The 16,280-nt window shown below is 35.1% G+C and overlaps 1 protein-coding gene across 4 annotated transcripts in view; it reads right to left on the minus strand.

Annotated features, from left to right (window-relative positions):
• Positions 1 to 1,994: 1,994 nt before the first annotated feature.
• The window catches only part of HNRNPR (heterogeneous nuclear ribonucleoprotein R), a 32,377-nt gene continuing 18,091 nt past the window's right edge, over positions 1,995 to 16,280 (minus strand). For 3 of the 4 annotated variants that reach the window (XM_054571708.1, XM_054571705.1, XM_054571706.1), the window contains 6 exons: positions 15,047 to 15,223; positions 13,404 to 13,539; positions 9,825 to 10,030; positions 6,188 to 6,337; positions 3,423 to 3,544; positions 1,995 to 3,295 (listed from right to left, as the gene is read on the minus strand). In XM_054571708.1, the coding sequence (XP_054427683.1) occupies positions 2,683 to 3,295; positions 3,423 to 3,544; positions 6,188 to 6,337; positions 9,825 to 10,030; positions 13,404 to 13,539; positions 15,047 to 15,223 (1,404 nt within the window). In that variant the 3' untranslated portion in view covers positions 1,995 to 2,682. The remainder of the gene's footprint in view (positions 3,296 to 3,422; positions 3,545 to 6,187; positions 6,338 to 9,824; positions 10,031 to 13,403; positions 13,540 to 15,046; positions 15,224 to 16,280) is intronic. The other variant, XM_054571707.1, reaches the window with a different exon arrangement.

Consider the following 16,280-nt stretch of genomic DNA (forward strand, 5'->3'; position numbering starts at 1 on the left):
ACTATAGCAGGCTCATAAAATAAACCAAATAAATTATGTTGGAGGGGAAAAAAGATGGCAGGAGCGCAGAAAATCAGATTTCCCAGAACTCATAATTTGCGCCAATTAAACAAACCAAAAAAAAAAAAAACCCCCCCAAAAAACCCAAAAAAAAATCCTAATGCAAATCTAGAATAAAGACCTCCCTCAGTTGACATTTTTCAGGTTTATATATTATTAGATTAAGTTAGGCTCTGAATCTATTTTTTCTGAATGCTGCTACAACAATAGTTTAGAAGATATCAACAAGAGAAAAGCTCTCAAGTGAGATTTAATATTTATAGTTACATTTTACTGCTAAATAAAATAGACCCAAAAAACCTATAAAGCAGTATTCAAGAAACATTTCTATAAATATATTGTTAGTTGGTGAGAATAAAATGTAATTTGCAATTAAAGAAAAGGATTTAATATGGAACACAAGTTTTGTTCTTATGTTTTTGCTGGGGTTTATATTTTAAAATGAGTGGGAACAGCACAGTAAGTTAATTTCAGAATCACTTCTATTCCAAGTCCTAATTTTCTTCCTGACAACTTTGTCGCTGGTATCATATAATTTTTAAGAAATATAAACAACTCGAATTTTATTTGTAGGCACCCTTTCTTCATTCCAAGGAAAATCAAGAGTTTTATTAAAGTCTAATTTAGATTTAAAATTATAGCTTACAATTGTATTTTCAAAGTTTAAAAGCAGTATTTAAAGAATGTTTGGTGTCTTTATTTTCATACATGGGCATTAAAAAAACAAAAACAAAATACAAAAAAACTGGATCTAAGTCTTACCAAATAAGATACCCATGTTGACCTGAAACTACTTCAAAACGGACTACATAATTTATTAGTTTCTAAAAACAAAAGGTTATTAATAAGGCCAGTTAACTTGCTGTGGTATGTAAGAAGTGCACTTTTAAAGAAAAATAAGATATACTGACTTTCATCAGTAAGTATTAATATTCTTACTTGAAATCAAGAAACCATGAAACCCAAAATATAATCTAACCAAACTCACAATTAACTGGCTTGTGATTTTGAAATCTAATACTGCAGTTATAATAGACACCACAAAGGAACAAAACACAAAGGTGTGTTGTTTTTAATTATTTCCCAATGGCTTTTTGTAATTTAAAAACATTAGACCCATCGAAGAACAAAAACGAAAGGGAAAATTTTGCAGTAATTTGAAAGTGATCCAGACTTTTCTACACTGTAGAGTGGTTTCTTTTGTTCCTCCTATTCTCAATGAAAAGGTCATTACAATAACTCAGAATGTCTAAAGGAAAAGAGGGAAGAGATGTTATGACTTGGCTAACAAAAACTTTAGCCATTAAAGATAGTAAAAAAAAAAAAAAAGTGTTAACAGAAAGTCAGAAGTTTGTTTTACTAGGTACTTTTAATCCTTTCTGGTAAGCCATGTGTGTTTCTCAAAGCAAGTTTACATAGTAATAGAAAATTATATTCCTAAACCAGTAACTAAAGTTGTAGTTCCGATCACATACACTAAAACTGAGTTTAGTCCGCAGTGCAATTGACGCCACAGTACTAACATTTCTTCCTGTTACATACATTCACTTTTCCAGCAAATAAGGTCTTCAGACAACAAATTATCCTTAATAGAAAGAATGTGGGTCAAAATAAATTGCAGTCTGCTTCCTTAAGCCCGCTGTATTTAACGCAAATTAAATGCCTGCCAAAAATGTTCAAAAGTCTCTGAACCTGTTTTATAAAAATAAAGGATAAAATTTCAAAATTAGATGAGACTATGAGAGAACACCAATCAATGAAGTGCTATTTGGAATAAATACTAGAATTTAGACTAATCCTCAGTCTGATAGCCACAATACATATTGGAATAGACAAGAAATTTTGCATGAATTTGATCACTCACATAGGCAGTTATAGTTTGAAAACAATATTCCTTGCAAGGATTACGAATAAAATAATGTTTTAGGACACAATTGAATTTGAAATAGGTGATGTTTTGAATAGATTTTTGAGTTTTATTGAAATCTTACATGAACAAGAAATTGGAAATACAATCACATCAAAGAACAAATTGTCACGGCTTTGACGTTTAAGCCAAACAAATTTTGTAGGGCAGATTTCAAAAAGGTGTGAAGTTATAACAATTTAAAAACACAGTTGACCTACTTCTAAGAATGCAAAACATACAATCATAGGTTATTTTCAGTACAAGAAAACTTAAATTTGTTTGCTTTAATTTCTTAAAACTACTAAGACAAAGCACTAGCTCGTATTTTTATTTACAGCATACTCCATACTCCTATGTAGTCTATCTCAAATCCAAAAATGAAACTGTCCAAAACCAAAGGTTCTGCAAAATCATGATTTAACAGTGTGCTCAGCTTGTTTTGAAGCTAAAATGAAGCCTGAAACGATAAAAGCATTGTAATCCCCAGAATAAGGGAACTCTGCAAGCCCAATAATGTCCAAGAGCATTTATGAAAAGAGGAAAAAATAAAAAGACTTGAGTATATATACACAATAGTGATTTCTTCAGCCCAATACAAATGGCAGCAAACTGCTACTGAAAGATGAAACAGTTAAGCCAATTTTTTTTTGAAGAATGTAGTAGATCTAGAGCCAATCGTGTCTTGCCAATATCATTTTCAAGCCCTCACTTGTCTATTTCCACTGTTGCCCATAAGTATCCTGATAAAATTCCTGGTTGTCATTATTGTAACCATAGTTACCGGAATAGTCACCACCTTGCTGAAGCGGCTGCTGAGCGATGGGTTGGGAACCCCAGTTCTGTTGGTTGTTGGTCTGACGGCGCTTGGAATCAGGTTGGTTGTACCCATCTGCCTTTCTCTTGCCTCCTACATTGCCCCCACGATTGCCCCGAGCTCCACGGGAACCACGGCCTCTCTGCTGTTGAGCAGGACCCCCTCTGCCACCCCTAGAGCCTCTTGGTGGTCCCAAAGGTGCCCCCCTCTGTGAATAGCCAGCTCTACCTCTTGGAGGTGGTGCTCCCCGCCCCCTTGGTGGTGGTGGAGCACCTCGCCCTCCCCTTCCTCCTCCTCTTCCTCTTACTGCATAGCCATCATCATAGCCGTAGTAGGGATCTTCATAGCCTCCACGATAGTCGTGATAATCATAACCATAGTAATCATCATAATAATCTTCATAGCCATAGTAATCTGGAGGGTAGCCATATCCACCTCTCCCCCCACCACGACCTCGACCTCTAATTGGAGGTGGCATGCGAGGAGGAGGGTGATAGTAATAATCTTCATACCTAACAACGGAGGGAAAGGAGAAAAAAAAATTAGTATAAGATTCTTCCTGCTTTTGTTTTATTAACCTGATCTCCGCTATCAAGTTATTCTCTGTTCAAAGATATATTTATTAAAATGCAGACTCACGCAGTGCTTCTGGAGGCCTGTCTAGCAGCTTGGCGTTCTTTCCTTTTCTTGTCTGGTGGCTTGGCTAAGACTATTTCAATTTCTTCCCCTTCTATTTCTTTGCCATTCATTTCATCCATGGCCTATAAAAAATTAGAAAAATAAATTTATTTTACAATCAACATTACTTTAAAGCATAACTACATAAACATATCTGAGCTGATTTATAAACTAACAATTTACTCAAATATTTTAATTAACAGAAGATGAATCTAGCAACAAAGTAAAGAAACACAAAGACAGTACTTGTGGCCCTAGCTGGATAGCTCAGGTGGTTAGAGCCATGGACCCAATGTGTCAACATTGCACTTTCAATTCCTGGTCAGGGCACATAAAAGAGACAACTAATGAATGCATAAATAAATGGAACAAATCAATGTTTCTCTCTCTCTCTCTCTTTCCCTACCCCCTTCCTTTTCCCTCTCTAAAATCAATAAAAAATTTAAGAAAAAAAAAGTACTTGTCTCTCCCAATCTTACCCTCTTATATATAAACTATATTAAGAATAAATCTGATGCCCTACTATTATATTTGAACAGGTAAAGAGCTGCCTATTGCTGTTCCTTAATCCCAAATTACTAACTCTTCAAACTTGGTCATACCAAAGAAGCAAATCCACATATGGAAAAAATACCAGTATCACAAACTTTTCAGGATTCAAATTTTCAAATAAACATATGGTATTCAATACACAAGTCTTACACTGTTCTTCCATAAAATGTTTAAGAATTTGAACAAATGGAAGTTACTGAATGAGGTTAGAAGTGAAATTCAATATGAAATTGACAAACACACACACACACACACACACACACACACGCAAAAAAACAAAAAACAAAAAAAAACCTCCCACCACCAACAAAAATCCACTCTAGGTGTTCTTCATGACACTTAACCTGGAACAAACATGCTTTGTCTAAACAGTTAAAAGCATGAGCCCATAAAAGGCCTGGCCTAATGAAAGCCTCAAGTACTAACCTGGAAGACAATAATCAAAAGCATACTATGCTCTAGTCCTTTGTTTTCTTTGTGCTACCTAACAGGTTCTGCCATACTTCGAGGTTCAGGTAACTTAGTAACAAAATATTACCTCATCACCACAGCTTTTCTATTTCCCTATACAACCTTTTCTTCTCTAGACATACATAAATGCCCTATCTGTAAAGAACATTTAATGATTTATAAGTATCCAAAGATTAAATCCATCCTTTTCAAGACACTAATTTTTCTCCCTTTACCACCTTAACTTTTGGCTACTTTAGTTAAAGAAACTAAATGAGGCTACAAAAGCTTCCTGGTATAAACAAAAGAATAGAGCATCTACTCTCACCTGGCCACACAGAAGAATATGATTCCCAGTTGCTGAGCTGAAAATTTTATTTCATAAACTTCTTTGACAAAGCACCCTACCAGTTCTTATACAACCAGTTATCAGTTATTAATACCAACTGAATTAAAGGGATATTTAGAAGGTATAAATTTATTATCAGTGTTCATACCACTGGCAATTTCAGAAGGCATATATTAAATTATGTACTAAGCTGTGAATTTTATAAGCAATACTGATTAATTAACAGCTGCCATCAAAAAGCAAACCAATGAATTCTAATGCATCAAAGATTCTTCTCTAATGCACATTTAAAAGCAGTACCTGGGCAAGAAATAGTAACTGCTCAACTAAGAGGTGGCACCATTCCACCAACAGAACATGGTAGAAAAAGAACCAAGCCTTAGTCACTGATTTGGATCCATCTTCCTGATTTATAAAAAAAAAAAAAAAAAAAAAAAGGTGCTTTAATTAGTGTCATCCCCCACTCCCACACTGCTGCCAAAGGAGAGAGAACAAAAGGAAAAAGGCACTGGAAATTTCACCTATCAAAGAAGGTGCTGATCCATTATAAACAGAAAGCAGCAGAGCATACTTTTCATTACTATCATCAAAGAATTAATCACCTACTTTATGCAAGAAATATCTCTAACAATGATCAAAACCAGCAAAACATGCTCAATACAATTAGAAGTCTATAGTGACTGAAAGCAGGCAAAACTATGAAGAACTAACCATTCCCTCAGAACACATCTACTGAATTAAATATGCTGCAGTAACAGTATGAAAAGGAATGTACACTACTCAATTTCTTTCAAAGGTCCACAAACCAAGGAAAACAAAGTAGTTATAATACATTCATTACCTGTTTAATATTTATAGCAGCTAATTAATATATCTTGTAATATTCCAAGGCATTCTGCTATCAAAGCTTAGACTTACAAAAATAATACAGAAATTAAAAATAACTTGCCTGGGACTGGGATCACAAGCCCAGTTAGTAATAATCAGGCTTTTTTGTTTTTTAAGATTTTATTTATTTTTAGAGAGAGGGGAAAGGAGGGAGAGAGAAAGAGAAATATTGATATGAGAGAGAAACACTGATCATTTGCCTCTTGTATGCACCCTGACCAGTAATCAAACTGGTAACCTTTTGGCAACCTTTCACTTTGTGGGACAATGCCCAACCTCCTGAGCCACACTGGGCGGGGCAGGTAATAATCAGGTTTTGAAATATGGAGTCTTAACCTGTTATACTTTTACCACTTCACAAAGATTATTAAAGTTCCAGAGTTTGGAAAAGCTGAAAACCAATTTTATTTCAGTTTTTAAAGTCACTTTATATGTTTATCAAGTTTCAACAACAGAATTCAAATATCAATACTAACAAAATTTCTACCTTAACAGCTGCTCCTCTGTCTTCAAAATGAACAAATGCATAATCTTTCAACTTCTTCACCCTTTCAAGCTTTCCAAATTCAGAAAATGACTTTTCCAGTATTTCTTCTGTCACTGTAGTAGCCAAGTTTCTTACAAATAAAACTTTCACCTAACACAACAAATATACAAAATTGGCATTAGCTAGTTAATTTTAGCTGGTCTTACATTAAAGTACTTCTTCCTATCTTCATAGCATAGGCATTTTCCCTCTAAAACACAGTGCTAAAAGTGCTACCACAGAAGGTATAAAACTGCCAATAAAATAATTCTGATATGTTACCTATTTTTATAAATATTGATTCTTCCTCTTGTCCCATGATTAAAGTACCTTTTGTTTTTCTCCTCCTAGGACTGGAGAAGCTGATTCTAGTTTATATAAAAAAATAAACAAGCAAGAATAGCCAGGAAAAAGATAAGAATGAAATTTGAGAGACTAGCCCTACCAGATATAACAAACCATAATGCTTAAATCATTGAGTCTGGATAATGATAAAAGCTAGGTAGTATCTCTGAAAAAAATAAGCAAATAAATTTAAAAAAACATTTTAAAAAGAGGGGGGGCTACATCCATATCTCATACTATATACCAGGATAAACTCCAAATAGACGCCCCCCCCCCAAAAGGATGATAGGGAAAAGGGAAACTGAAAGTATTAGAAGAAAATAATGTTTTATAAATACGACTGGGGAATACTTTGTGACTTAAACAAATGACTTATATCACAAAGGACCCTTAAACGTAGTAAAAACTTAAACTCAGGCATACACAGTTAAGAGAATAAAAGTCTTAACAGCTCTGAGAAACCATTGTTATCAAACTGGCAAAATCCAAAAGTTTAACCATACATTCACTATTTTGACAAGGATGAGAAAAATAGGCCTCTTGTATTTCACTGGTAGGAGGGATAAAACCATCCAACTCCCAAAGAAGGGAATATGGTAATCTTAGTAATAATAGTGCATTTACCCTTTGGCACACAATTCTATCCCTAGGAATCAATCCTACAGATATATCTGAACTTGTTATTAACTGACATTACACAAGATTATTCATTACACAAATAACCCAAAAGATTACAAACAACCCAAGGTCCAGATGGCTGAATATACTATGGTACATTCACAGAGTTCAATGTTGTATAACCACAAAAAACGAGGAAGAGATCTAAGAGCTGACATGGAGAAATTGCCACGATACATGTTGGTAAGATTTTTTTTTTCACCTCAGAAATAAGAATTCAACTTACATTCAATGTGACAGGCAAGCACTGTGTCACAGTTTAATTAGCAAAATTTTATAATTTCTTAGTGGTACATATAATAATGGCATACCGTCATTAGAGCTTTTATGAAATAGTAAATAAAACAAATATAAATCAGTGAAAATAGTTAAATTTCCAGCAACCACTTGGGTAAAAAGTGGGGAAAGTAAGAATATATACTTGTATTTGCCTGTATCTGCCCGAGGAGACACGAAAAGGATAAATCAGAGACTACTAAAACTGGATGTCTATAGGGACCAAGCACGATACGGAAGACAGGGCTAGGGGAAGAAGTAGGATTTCTGTCTAAATCTTTCTATAAAATTTTGATTTCTGAACTAAGGAAATATATTACCTATTCAAACAAAAAAACCAAAAACCAAACATATCCACTGAACAAATTGTTGCCTCAGGTTAAGAGCTATATGAATAAAAAGGATTTGGGGTAAAGATCTTAATTCAATGGGAAAAAAAATTTAATGTTTTCCACCTCTACCTCCACCCCTTTATTCTTCTCTATGTTGTCAATACTGAAATATTACTACATCAGGCAGGCCTCCACTGATTTGTTTTTTTTAGCTCAACATAGATAATTTATTTCTTTTCTGAGATAAAACCATAAAATATATATAAAAATTACTTGTTAAAATTGTGTTAAGAAAAATACATTTAGGCCCCTAGATTCTGTTTGATTTTAAACTGACTCAACTTGGCAAAAGATCTTCAATAAATTATAACACTGATAGAGTGAAGTAACAGCAGAAGCTTTATTCTATTGTGTAAACTCCCCTCATTAGAAAACAATAAAGGAGTCTGTATTATCCGATTAAGTTTATTCAGCCAGTATTGTTCAAGTTTATAGAGACTGCCTATTCTGAAACTTGTTTCTGATGCAGGAAGGATAGTTACTAGAATAAAATCGTGAGGTTTTCTAACCTATAAAAAGATTTAGGATAAATTTTAATTTGAAAGGTTACCGGAGATATATGAAAAGTGGATGAAAAGCAAATTAGTAGCTATACTTTAGATTTTCTAGGGATTTGGTCTCCCTCTTATAAAATGTAGTCTATCTATTATGATATTTTTAAAATTTTTTATAGGATAAGCAATGCAGGTTACACCCAGTTTCTAAAATGTAGGTTCAAAGTTGTAAGGGATCCGAAGATATTTATCCAATCCTAAAAAAAAAAATAGAGGACATTCAAATTCAGGGGGGGTTGCCTGAAGTCACAACTGGATTAGAAGAACATGTGAAACTGAAATCAAGCTAGTAAATTTAAAAAAAAAAAAGGCGGGGGACGCTATTTAAATTCCCAGTTCCTTTCCTTGACACCATCTACTCAAAGGAATATGTTAAAAAGTTACTGAGCAACACATCTGTGAGCCTCTCTGGTTCGTTCTCAATGGATCTTCTCTGCTTAACACAAAGATGTTTTTGTCTGCAAAAATGTTATCATACTAGTATAAACTGGGGCTCTCCTCCAAACTATTCAGAGGACTGCCTCTTCAGGACCTAGAGGAAAAGACTTTTATCCAGAAGAATCCAGTCACTAGTTTATAACCATCCACAGAATTGCTGCCTCCCTGAGTAAAGACCTTTACCAAAACATTCAAAAAACTCACTAAAAGCAGCAGAGATGCAACTCTGGTATGTCCCTTCAATCTCAGGACTTAGCAGAAGAAAAGCCTGAGATGAGGATTCATGGCTCCTCCATCAGTTACCAGGCAAAGATCTTGGCAATGCAAGTACGGAGCACAGAGGAAAACGAGGTCCCTCTACAGGACCTGCTATGTATATTTTGCCATTACCACTTAACAGCAAACACAATAACCCTTTGCCTTTCTTCACAGGGATAATACCCAAAGGAAGCTTGGTAATTAAAAGAAGAAAAACTTTTTTGAAATAAGAGAAAAAAATGAGCTATAAGTGTAAATAAAATGACTCACGGTCATGCTATGGTCAATGAAGACTGTAATTCATAATCTCCCAAACTTTCTCTCTCTTAAGTAAGACCCTGCCTTTTTTTCTTTTTAAACTTCTGTATTCCTCCTAATGCCCAGCACGAAACAAATTCTCACTGTGTATAAAAATACTTAATGGAAGGGATTTCAGTTCAGTTCCTTTTACACATTTAATCTATAGGAAAAGGAATGGTTAATGGAAGTTCCTGGATACAAAGACAGGCTGTAAGTCTGGTGTGAAAGCAGGTTCTTGCCTAAATAGTTAAGATCAAGAGCTACAATTTGTATAATAAAACTCAAAAACTTTAAGCTTCATTCTGAGTATAAAATTTAAATGATGACCACACCACCATCCCAAGCAATTGCATTTACCTTAGCCATGACTTCTGGATCTGGTTCTTCCACAGGGTCAGCCCATTCAACTGTAACTACATTTCCCCATACTTTTACTTTTCCACTCATCAACCGGCGTCTGGCTTGTGCTGCTGACTTGTGATCCTCGTATTCAAGGAAGCAGAACCCCCGATTCTTCTTTTTGTCATCGGGTTGATGATAGAGAATAACGTCCACCAAACCCTCTGTTAAACCAACAGCCAGATATATAAGCCAAAAGCATCCACCACACATCTAGTGATTAGGCAGACCTAAATCCACTTGCCGAAAAGCAAAAAAATAACTGAGGAAGCCTCCAAATGATTCATTAATTACCTAAGACAATTAAATCTGCATTATTAAATAGGAGATTTAAGACAGTATTTTAATGTTCCCTTTTAATTTTAAGGGTCATAAAGATACAGCCATAAACAAACAGGCACAACTACTGCATTTTGACAGTATTTTAGTGTTTGACATAACCTTATAATTTATAAAAATACTATCAGGGAACTTAAAAAAATCAAATTACCGATATAAATCCAACAGAACTACTGTTAGACAAATAACCATGACCAAAAGCTTCCTTGGACCTAACTTAAAAGTCAGTTGTTGCCAAGAATGAAAATAATTGCTAACTATAGGGATCCCTCCGGTCTTAGTCCTATGCCCTCATCTTTCTAATATGGTCTTTCTAGGTAACATCAGCTAGTTTCTGCTTTTAAATACTATCATCCTTGGACTGGCTGGTGTGGCTCAGTGGATTGAGCATTAGCCTGGGAACCAAAAGGTCACGGGTTCAATCCCTGGTCAGCACATGCATGGGTTGCAGGCCAGGTCCCAGTTGGGAGGTCTGTGAGAGGCAGCCAATCATTGTATCTCTCGCACACTTAATGTTTCTCTCCCTCTCTTTCTTCCTTTCCTTCCCCTCTAAAAGTAAATAAATAAAAGCTTTAAAAAAATAAAAAATAAAAATATTGTCTATATCCTTAAGAATGCCTAGATTTTATTTCTAGCCCAGACTTAAAAGACATTTCAAATTAAAATGTCCAAAGCTGCATCACCACTCCCAGTGGTCTGTCTTCTCTAGTCTTCCCTATTTAATAAACAGTACCACCTCCTGGATTTCTCAAGCCAGAAATTAAGGACTCATTCTTGATTTCCTCCTTTACTTCACCTCCCCAATCCAATTCCAAGCCAATCCACTTTTTGCATCTTCACTGCTCAAACTTCTACCAGAACACTATGAAAGCTTTCTACTCTTTACCTCCTCTAAGCCATTATCCATATAACAGTAGAAATAATATTCTGTAAACATAAAACAGGTATTATTCTCTGCTTAAGACCTTCAAATACCTTCTCATTATGTGAGGTCTGTCCAGAAAAAGTCCAGCCATTGTTAACATAACTAGAACGGTTTGCACGGCATCAATGTACCCTGGCAGCCAAGGAGAGTGGACTGGAATGTGCATGCATGAACAATGATGACTTCACTGTACTAGTCAGTGGAGGCAGTAGACGCCCTTGAGTGAGCACGTGCAGCATGTGGCATCGCATTCACAATGACTGAGCTAGCAGAGCAACGAATCTGCATCTCTTTTGTGTTGAGCTTGAACACTCCTCCGCAGAAACTATTCGGACGACTCAGAAGGTCACAGCTACAGGCAACTGGTGATTCGCAGCTTCATCTTGACAATATGCCGCTCACACATCACATCACATTTTGTGCAGTTTTTTGGTGAAACATCAAATCACCCAGGTGACTACAGCCCGGGTTTGGCAGTTTGCTACTTCTGGCTTTTCCCAAAACTAAAATCATCTTTGAAAGGGAAGAGATTTCAGACTTTTGATGAGATTCAAGAAAATATGACAGGGCAGCTCATGGCAACTGGGAGAACTGTGTGAGGTCCAAAGGTGCCTACTTTGAGGGGGACTGAGGTACCATTGTCCTATGTACAATGTTTCTCGTATCTTCTTCAATAAATGTCTCTGTTTTTCATATTACATAGTTGGATACGTTCTGGACAGACCTCGTACTTACACTAGAATTCAAACTCCTTACATGGTCTACAAAAGCCCTACTTCATTTCATATAATTCTACCTTTTAAAAACAGTGGCCTTCTGTTACTTTAGTATGCTAAGTTCTTTCTTGCCTTGGAATATTGGCATGTGTTGCTGTCTTAGAATGACATCCCTTGGTTCTTTGTATGCTAATACATTCTCCTCATTGTTCATGTTGTGGATGAAATGTCACCTTTACCAGAAATGCCTTCCATAACCATCAAGACCAGGGTAGTAGCTATTCTCTAGCAAAATATCCCTTACTTTCCTCTTCACAGTGCTTACCACGATGTGTAAATATTTCTTTAATTTTTTTTTGGTTTTCTCCCCTTTCCCAGAATGTAAACTCTACAAGGGTAGAGAATACATTTCTCTTATTCACCATTGTATCCGAGCACAACACCAGCACTTAATAGGCACCGGATAAACACTTTGAATGAATGAATGAATGAATGGCCACAAAACCAGAAATAAGCTGGTAGGCAATAAACTGATGAGGTCAAAAACAATGCCAGTAGGGGTATATGACCAACACAATTATGAATAGTGGCAGTGATTACAACATGGGGTACTAGAAGTCAAAAATTCCAGAGTGGCTAGAATTTGTGGCAACAAGATCCAGAAAATGATTTGGATGTGTGTGTTGGGTAGGGGACGGGGGGACGGGGGGGGACTGAAGTAAAGGACTGGAGATGAGGCAGTCATAAAACTAGGAGGCTAGGCTTTAGGTGGTTTAGCCACAAATATGTAAAAAGTACTAAGAGTAAGTCAATTTAGGGCAGCAAAGGATAACTGAGCCAGCAGCAAACTTCAACTAATAAAAGACTGAAACTGAAATCAGAAGAACAATAGATGACAGTCTGAAGGAAGCGGAAAGGCTAGTATAGCTAGATGACAAAAATGTAAAGGAATAGTGGTTTATTGTTTAAGAGTTCAAAGTAATAGTCTGAAACAGTGTTTTTATATCACAGCCAGCATTTAGTACATCTCCAACAGCATTTAAAAAAGAAATGGAACAGGAACTATCTGACTACATCATGAATAATAGTGAAAATATGGTTTCATTAAATTTTGTTTCAGTTATATATAAATGTATACAGATCTGTGATATAATGTGCTTCTCAATCAATTCCATGAGTTTCAGAACTGGAAACTTTGAAAAATGTAATCTAGATGAGGCAACAGGAAGAGGACAAGAATTCTCATCCCTTTGGCCCAAAATGAATGTCAGGCTCTTCACTGAATGCCTGAGGTGAAAGAGCCTTCACCTGAAGACCACAGGGCAAAAGTTCTGGCAAAAGCCAAGCTTCGTTTAAGATAAAGAAGCAAAGGGGACATACCAAGATATTAAAGAGATGAGGGAACTTGCTTAGTCCAAACCACTATAAAGCAGAAAAGCAATTTAGACACTGAACAGGCATTTGAACTCTTAAATTAACAGACACCTCCTTTTTTTGCACTTATAAACAATACCACAGATTTCCCAAAATTAACTTCTAAATACATTTTTGTTTTACCTGTGACTTTACTGAATTCTTCCAGAATGTTTTCTTTAGTCTTATTCTTCGGAATTGATCCAACAAAAAGCCTGTTGTTTGCCACAGAAATGCACACTCCGAGGTGTTTACCAGGACGAATTTCATAGCTGTCACACTGCAAGGAAGAAAAGAACCAGACACCCCACAACCACCCCAAACTCAGGACAAATGATCTCAATCTAAACAATTAAACATTTTAAGGTCGAACACTCCAGGCTTCATGAACTCACCAAGTTCCCTCAAGCTTGCCGTAATGTCAATGTGTATTCTTAAACTTGTCATAGTCAGTCTCTCATTTTAGTTTGGTTTTGTTAACCTTCACTGTTCTTCCATATTATAAATGACTGAAAGTTACTGTCACTTTATTTTTAAAAGTATCTTACTTCCTATTTCAATTTTATCTATCTAAAAATTTTTTCCAGAGACTTTTCAGAAACAGTACCTTGGAGATGAAATTAGATATAGACAAGCCACTGGCAAAGTAATTACATATATAAAGAGTAACAACTATAATCAATGCAAAAGAAACTTAAAAGAACTTCACATTCTACATAAACCACAGAATTCTACATAAACATACATATAAGGTTTTAAATTGCACACCAAACACAATACTTTCAAAGTTATATGATAGATATAAAAAGTTTTCTTTAAATCACTATATGATGGTTTCCTCGATAAACTTTAGCTTCTCATGCTTTAACACTACTTACCTATTTATTTACTAAAAGACATATATTATTATTAAATGAAATCATCCGTATGTTGCCAGAATACAGAAATAAAGCTTTAAAAACTTCAAGCTCGAAGTGGAATTACTATAGAGGCAGCTAGTGAGATGAAAGCCTTGGTGAAAGGGCTACTGTTCTAGAAGGACCAGAACCCGACTAAGTGAGGCCTTTAGATGTCTGGCAAAAGATTATGTCATAAAACAATGATAATGTTATTTTAAGTTACTAAGATGGTAATGCCTTACTACAGCAGGAGTAAAGATATATTTAATTTGCAGAACTCTGTTACTACTACTACTATTCATAAATACAAAGAGTAAAAGGCCCTACAAGAAGAAATTAATAGAAGACTGGTTATAAAATAGTGAAAAAGAGAAAGATTAAAGACAGAGAAGACTAAATAACCTAGAAACAAAACTATAGAAAAGAAAAATATACTTAGAAACTAAATAAAATGTATGATTAGGCTGTGACAAAAACCAAAACAGATTCAGAACCATTTTCTGAATTGGCAACAGGGTCCTAAGCCTTCACTACCTTAAGAATTCTATCGTAAAGTTTAACAGAAAGAATTCACATCCCTTTTGTCTAAAATCAAAAGAGAGAAGTACAGAAGACAAATAATCAAATGAAACTTTAGATACTAATAACCCTAATTAATAATTTTTTAGAATAATGGGAGACTTTCTCAAGCATATTAATTCTTGGTTATTTGTTTTTTACTTTTATAATCAGAAAATATAGAGCAAAGGCCACATACCAACTCAAGTCAATATTAAAACATTCAAAGCAAAAACAAAAGAAAATGAAATAATGTTAACTGCAAACATTTTTAATTGAGGTAATTCTCTCAAATGACTTGCTAGAGTAGATATGTTTGTTATCACATACCAGTTTAACAGCCTCCTGTGCAGCTTCCTTTCCACAAAAGGTGATAAATGCATACCCTCTGTTCTGACCAGACAGTGGATCCATCATAAGACGCAGATCCCAAATGGGACCCGCCTTTTCAAAAAGGGGCACCAACTCATCCTCATATAAATCTCTTGGTATTTTACCCACGAAGACCTGAAATAAAACCTCTACATTAGAATTCCAATGTAAGCATTTGACTTTAGAGCTACAAAATCTAACTGCCTTAAAAAAAATTTTTATGTTTATTTTTACAGAGGGAGGGAGGGAGGGAGGGAGGGAGGAAGAAAGAGAGAGAAACATCGATCTGTTGACCAGGGACTAAACCTGCAATCCAGGCATGTGCCCTGACCAGAATCTAATGCGCGACCTTTTGCTCTGCAGGATGATGCCCAACCAACTGAGCAACCCCAGTCAGAGCTAACTGCCTTTTCTTTAAGGGGGTGGGGACCCAAAGATGGTTGAGGAGGAATAGGGACAATTTGAATCTTGTGAAACCAACCCTAATTTTTATGATAATTACGTAAGAGTCATCAACATAAAACAAAATTCTGTAATGAAAAATAGAAACTGATTTAATAAGAGTGTGCAATTCTCTATTAAAATTGGAATATTTATATATTTTGTTTTCCTTGCAAAAAAAAAAAACGGAATAAAGGGCACATAGGTATCTTCATGGAAATATGTCTGCATTTTTATAAAAACAATAGTTGAATAAAAGATTTATGTGGTCTTCCTCAAATCTTCTCAACTCTTAAAATTTTTATTATTTAAAACTCCAGGGCTCCATCCCTTTCTCTATCAAAATACTACATTTTAAGGAATGAAAAAAACTCTTCACCATACAAAGATTGGGTGTTCTATTTTAATTAAAATTACATACTAGAATTAAATTATAATACACAATGATAAATTAGAATTAAATAAATCAGAAACTCTCAGTAGTTACCATAGCACAATTTCCTTCAAGGTTCCACCATGTCAGCAACATTAAACACATTCTTCTATGTTAAAACATTTGTAATTCACACAGTCTTAAAGAGTAAATTAGTGTTTGCATAATATAAATTTTCTAGTGAAACTCTTTTAAATCAACATTTCATGATTAATAAAGTAATAATAGCAATCCAAAAGAGGTCAAAGTTATACAAGATATTAAGTTTCTGATGTTGACCTCTATGACAGTTCCTTTTCAAAAATCTCAAGATTTGCC

The sequence above is a fragment of the Pteronotus mesoamericanus genome, unplaced genomic scaffold (assembly GCF_021234165.1).
Source record: "Pteronotus mesoamericanus isolate MK-2021 breed Mesoamerican mustached bat unplaced genomic scaffold, CSHL_Meso_final contig_221, whole genome shotgun sequence".
Taxonomy (NCBI): Eukaryota; Metazoa; Chordata; class Mammalia; order Chiroptera; family Mormoopidae; genus Pteronotus; species Pteronotus mesoamericanus.